The 5,000-nt window shown below is 42.7% G+C and overlaps 1 protein-coding gene across 2 annotated transcripts; it reads right to left on the bottom strand.

Moving 5' to 3' along the window:
- Positions 1 to 444: 444 nt before the first annotated feature.
- Positions 445 to 4,793, bottom strand: LOC137988684 (uncharacterized). Of its 2 annotated transcripts, none has more exons than XM_068834665.1 (2): positions 3,571 to 4,793; positions 445 to 1,909 (listed from the first exon to the last, which is right to left on the bottom strand). In XM_068834665.1, exon 1 carries the CDS (start codon positions 4,698 to 4,700, stop codon positions 3,573 to 3,575), a length of 1,128 nt encoding a protein of 375 aa, XP_068690766.1. In that variant the 5' UTR covers positions 4,701 to 4,793; the 3' UTR covers positions 445 to 1,909; positions 3,571 to 3,572. The 2 variants fall into 2 exon arrangements, 1 of the variants encoding a protein (XP_068690766.1); XR_011120823.1 differs by lacking the exon at positions 445 to 1,909 and adding an exon at positions 2,580 to 2,888 and having other exon boundaries at positions 3,110 to 4,793.
- Positions 4,794 to 5,000: the final 207 nt, after the last annotated feature.

Raw genomic sequence — 5,000 nt, 5'->3', positions numbered from 1 at the left:
TCTATCTGTTTCCATCTACGAAAGGCCACTTCCTTCACTGTTAAAGATGGAGCTGGGATTGACAGAACACACTCCGCAAAACAGTGATCAGACAAAAACAAAGAAGGGCGTGGAGAACAAACCATTATGTCGTTGGTAGCTCGAGTTATTATAAGATCCAGCCAATGACCAGATACGTGTGTGGCGAATGTCACATGCTGTGAAAGGCCGAAAGTTTCAAGAAGATCATTCAACCTTTTGGCATCAGCGTCAGATGGATCATCCATATGGAAGTTAAAGTCACCAGCGATGACTAGAATTTCCGGACAAAGAACCACATTTTCCAAATAGAGAGCAAATTCGCGGAAAAATGCACTGGGCGTGACCGGGTGCGCCTCAGAGTATGGTGGTCGATAGACAACTATGAACTTGATCGTCTTCCCATGAGCGGTAAAATTTTAAAATTAGACGAGAGGTACTTACCTTGAAGTGTAATTGTAATTCTCTGAAGATACACGGAGCATTATGGGATAACTGTGCATTCCTCTTCAGTACTTGAGGTCAGCGGTCACACTTCAAAGCAACCATTGTCATGCAAATGCACCATATATAAGCAGCCTAACGCGTGACACAAATCCATTCTCCTGGAGTGCAGACTGGCTGAGGTCCCCAACACAAAGGGTGGGATAGGCATAAGCCAACACAGAAGGGTGGGAAGCATTATCCCATAATGCTCCGTGTATCTTCAGAGAATTACAATTACACTTCAAGGTAAGTACCTCTCGTCTAATTTTAAAATTCTCTTTCGATACACTCCGCATTATGGGATAACTGTGCGATTTTAAAGAACCGAAGCCAGGGGAAAAAACAAAAATATGTGATATGATAGAAATGAGTGCTTTAATTGTAGACTTGATACAATGGTCTGTACATAAATAAACGTTACTGAATATCTATGATAATACCAATCTGCCTGCTAATGAAGAGGGATTGGTGTTATAGACATTGCAATTATAGAAACGATTAAATGTGCGTTCTGATGACCAGTCTGCCATCTTCATAATTTAAGCTAAAGATGCGCCCCTTTAATACAATGCAGATGTAGATGTACCCCTTACACTATGTGGTTAGAATAAACTAGTGTCAATGCCTGAATCAGTCATAACAGTCTAAATCCATCTACCTAAAGTAGATAAGGAAACAGGCTCGTGTGGTTTAACATGAGAAATGAACAACTGAGATACAGTCTGCTCCCCTGACTTGCGCAGGTGTTGCGTACAATGAATACAAAATGTAACAGTGTCTGTTTAGGGCAGAGACTGAGGTTAGTGGGTAAGGATGGAATGGAAACTTCTAAAGGTTTCTTCCCAGGACGAGAAGTCTTTGTTCTGGAAGCTATGACAAATTTGATCTCATCCTCATAAATAGACATATTGTCTAAGTCCAATGAGCACAAAGTGTGTCTTCTCTGGGCCGATACCAAGGAACAAAGTGTCACAGTTCTCAAAGTACTATAGCTCTTACCCTGGTGGAATTGTTCAGCCAAGAAATTAACTAAATGGACTGCATTACCCTGAAGGGGATTGATGTGCCTCTGATCACACCAGCTACTCCAAGTCTTCCATACAGGCTTGTACTGTTTCTCAGTCCCTTTGGTCCATGAGGCACAGATGAGTTCAGTAGCCTGTGTCGAAAGTCCACCTGCCTGCAGCTGTTGGCTGATAAGATCCATGCGGCAAGTTGGAGTCTGTCGTGCAGAGGATGAAGCTTGTTGGAGTGAGCCAGGTGTAAGAGTTGAGGATCTTGAGGTAGAAGTATTGGTGTCCTGTATGACGTTCTCAGAAGGAGGGGGTACCAGCTTTACGTTGGCCATACTGGTGCAATTAGGAGAAACTGGTCCACATGCTCTCTTTCCATCTTTTCTAGCACTCTAGGGATTAGACAGAAAGGAGGAAAAGCATAGCATTTAAATGGTGTCCATAAAGTACTAAATGCATCTACAGCATAGCAGTTAGGTTCTGGATGCCAAGATATAAAAACTGGTAATTGCTTGTTAAGCCTACTGGCAAACAGATCAATGTCTGGTTTGAAAACCAAAGAGGACAAACGCTGGAAGACTGAACAATTTAGTGCCCATTCTAGCTTGTCAGAATTTTGCCTGGACATGACATCTGCTACTGTATTGTCAACTCCCGGAATAGATACTGCAGAAATGTGAATCTTCCTAGATATACACCAGTCCCAAATAGTTCTAGACAAAGTATTTAAAGAAGGGGACCTTATGCTGCCAAAATTATTGATACAAGCTACTGCAGTTGAATTATCCACTTTCAGTCTGATGTGTGCAGCAGACTTATACTGCGGAACAAATGACTGAAGTGCGTAAAAAGCAGCTAGTAACTCAAGGTGATTGATGTGAAGATCAATTTCTGACCGAGACCATGGCCCACCTGTAGCAACACCGTTACAGTGGGCCCCCCAACCAGTATTACTAGCATCACTTTCAATGAACAAAGAAATAGGCATTTCATGCAAACATTTGCCATTGTATTTGTCTAAGTTGTGAATGACCCATGCAAGATCTAGCTTTGCTTGATCACTGAGGGTAACAGTATCATCAAACGAAGCCCCCAGGTGGAGTTGATGGGACTTACAAAACTCAATTGATTTGTAATACAGCTCAAGATAGTTAATAGCAGGGAAGGCTGACACCAAGAGGCCTGTAACATGAGCTACATCCGATAAGGAGGCTACCTTTTGCTTCAAAAGGGACTGGCAGGCATTCTTGATTTTAAGAACCTTATGGTCTGGCAAAATCAATAGCATTTTTTGAGAATTGACTATAAAACCAAGAAAGATCAGAGACTGACTTGGTTCTAAGTTAGACTTTCCAGTATTGACAATAAAACCTAAATCTGTCAAAAGATTCTTTAGAAAGGAGACATGTTCTAAACATTCCTGATGATTATGTCCAATGATGAGAATATCATCAATGAAGCTAACTAATCTGACACCATGATACCTTGCATGTGCTGTGACTGGTTTAAGAAGCTTAGTAAACACTCGCGGTGCTAGGCTGTAACCAAAAGGCAAGCATGCAAACTGGAAAATTTGATTATTCCAAAAAAACCTAAGATATTTTCTATGAGGTTGCCAGATAGGTATGCTGAAATACGCATCCTTGAGGTCAATAGAAGCTAGATAATCTCCTGGTTTAATAAGGTTTTTGACCATATCAATGTTCTCCATTTTGAAATGAATCTTCTCTACAAATTCATTAAGGGGCTTGAGATTTATGACAGGCCTAAGGTCACCTGTTTTCTTAGGGACCAGAAACATATTAGAAATAAACTGGTCTTTGCAGTATGGTGCCTGCTCTATTGCCCCTTTGTGCAGAAGCTTATGAAGCTCCTGGTCAATAATCTCCTTATCTGCTACAGATAGAATTGGAGGATTAGGAAGTTTTGTTTGTACAGGTTTAGTACAAAATTCCAAATGGTACCCTGATACTGCTTCAAGTACCCAGGGGTCACTAGTAATAGATCTCCAGCTAATGAGAAAATTTGCCAGGTTTCCAGCATAAGCACCTACCTCTACTGGGAGGAGTGCTGCTTTGTAGCTGTCAAGGAATGTGGGTTGCTCTTGGGATCCCTCCTGTAGTGAGTGGTGTTGCTGCGATTCCTTGAGCCTAAAAAATATACTTTTCGGCCTTGACCCTGGTTGAAGCTAGAACCACGACCAGATGTATTTCTTTTATCTCCACGCCTTGTTCCAGGAGAGGTCTGACTAGGGCCGAGTTTCTTCGCCATTTTGTTCACCTCCGCAATTTCTTTGATCTGTTTAGGCAGCTCATCTCCAAAAAGCCATTTCCCAGGAGGAGTATTCTTGCTGCATAAAGAGCGGTAGCTGGGATTCACGAATTCTCTCATTGTTTCCCTTCTTACAAGGGAAAGTCTGAATGATGCATTGCAAAGTAATGTAATAGCATCAACGAGAGGAGTAATGAAGGAGTCGGGCTTCAATTCCGACTTGGTCTTTTGAGCGTTCAAGATCTTTTCTACTAACTCAATAACTGGCTGTACTCCCTTGGTAATACCTCTCTGGGCCTCTTGCAGTGCAAGATCCTTGGTCCTTGCCTGCCTGGCTAACTCAAACCAGAATTCAAGGTTGACCTTTGGTACACACAAGAAATCACAATTTTCGGGTGCTTTGTACTTAGCCTCAATTTCCTTCAGCTTGGAATCCAATGCTTTTTTCGTACAAGCCTCATTTACTCTTAAGGCTAAGACCTCACTCACTTTGGGACCTTTCGCATCCGAGTCATCAAAGATTGATGGCAGGTCCAGCTCTGCTGCTTCAGCAGTTGTATCAGTACATGAAATGGGTTGTGAGGGGTCGAAAGAGCCAGCATCAGTCACGCTGGCGACACGTGTAGGTTGTGACTCGTCAGCCGCCGCTGCTAAACTTCGTTTGGCCAGGTTAGCAACTAAAGGTCCAGAAGCTGGCCTTTTCGAAGCTGTTACTTGGGAGATAAGAGACTTCATTGACTCCATTGACGAAAACAGTTCGTGCAACCCCAACTGGCTTTTAAGGTCTTCAATATCAACCTCAAAATCGTCGATGTTGTCATTCGCTTCGAGTTCCTCACCCGCTTCGGGCATGTTCACATCGCTCGCTTCGAGCGTAGATATATTTGTAGACTCGTTGAGTGCCTTGTCCATTTCGGTAGTTGGAAATAAATTCCCTCTAAATTAGTACCGTAACCGCCGACAAGAAAGCACGAAAAGGAGAATGGATTTGTGTCACGCGTTAGGCTGCTTATATATGGTGCATTTGCATGACAATGGTTGCTTTGAAGTGTGACCGCTGACCTCAAGTACTGAAGAGGAATGCACAGTTATCCCATAATGCGGAGTGTATCGAAAGAGAATTCCATTCAGATGCCTCAAACGATTCCCTATGTGTCCCATCAACGCCACAAACTTTAAAGCTGTCGCGAAAAATGACACCAGTACCCCCAC

Source organism: Montipora foliosa, chromosome 2, assembly GCF_036669935.1.
Source record: "Montipora foliosa isolate CH-2021 chromosome 2, ASM3666993v2, whole genome shotgun sequence".
Lineage (NCBI taxonomy): Eukaryota > Metazoa > Cnidaria > Anthozoa > Scleractinia > Acroporidae > Montipora > Montipora foliosa.
This window is presented reverse-complemented; position numbering and strand designations above follow the sequence as displayed.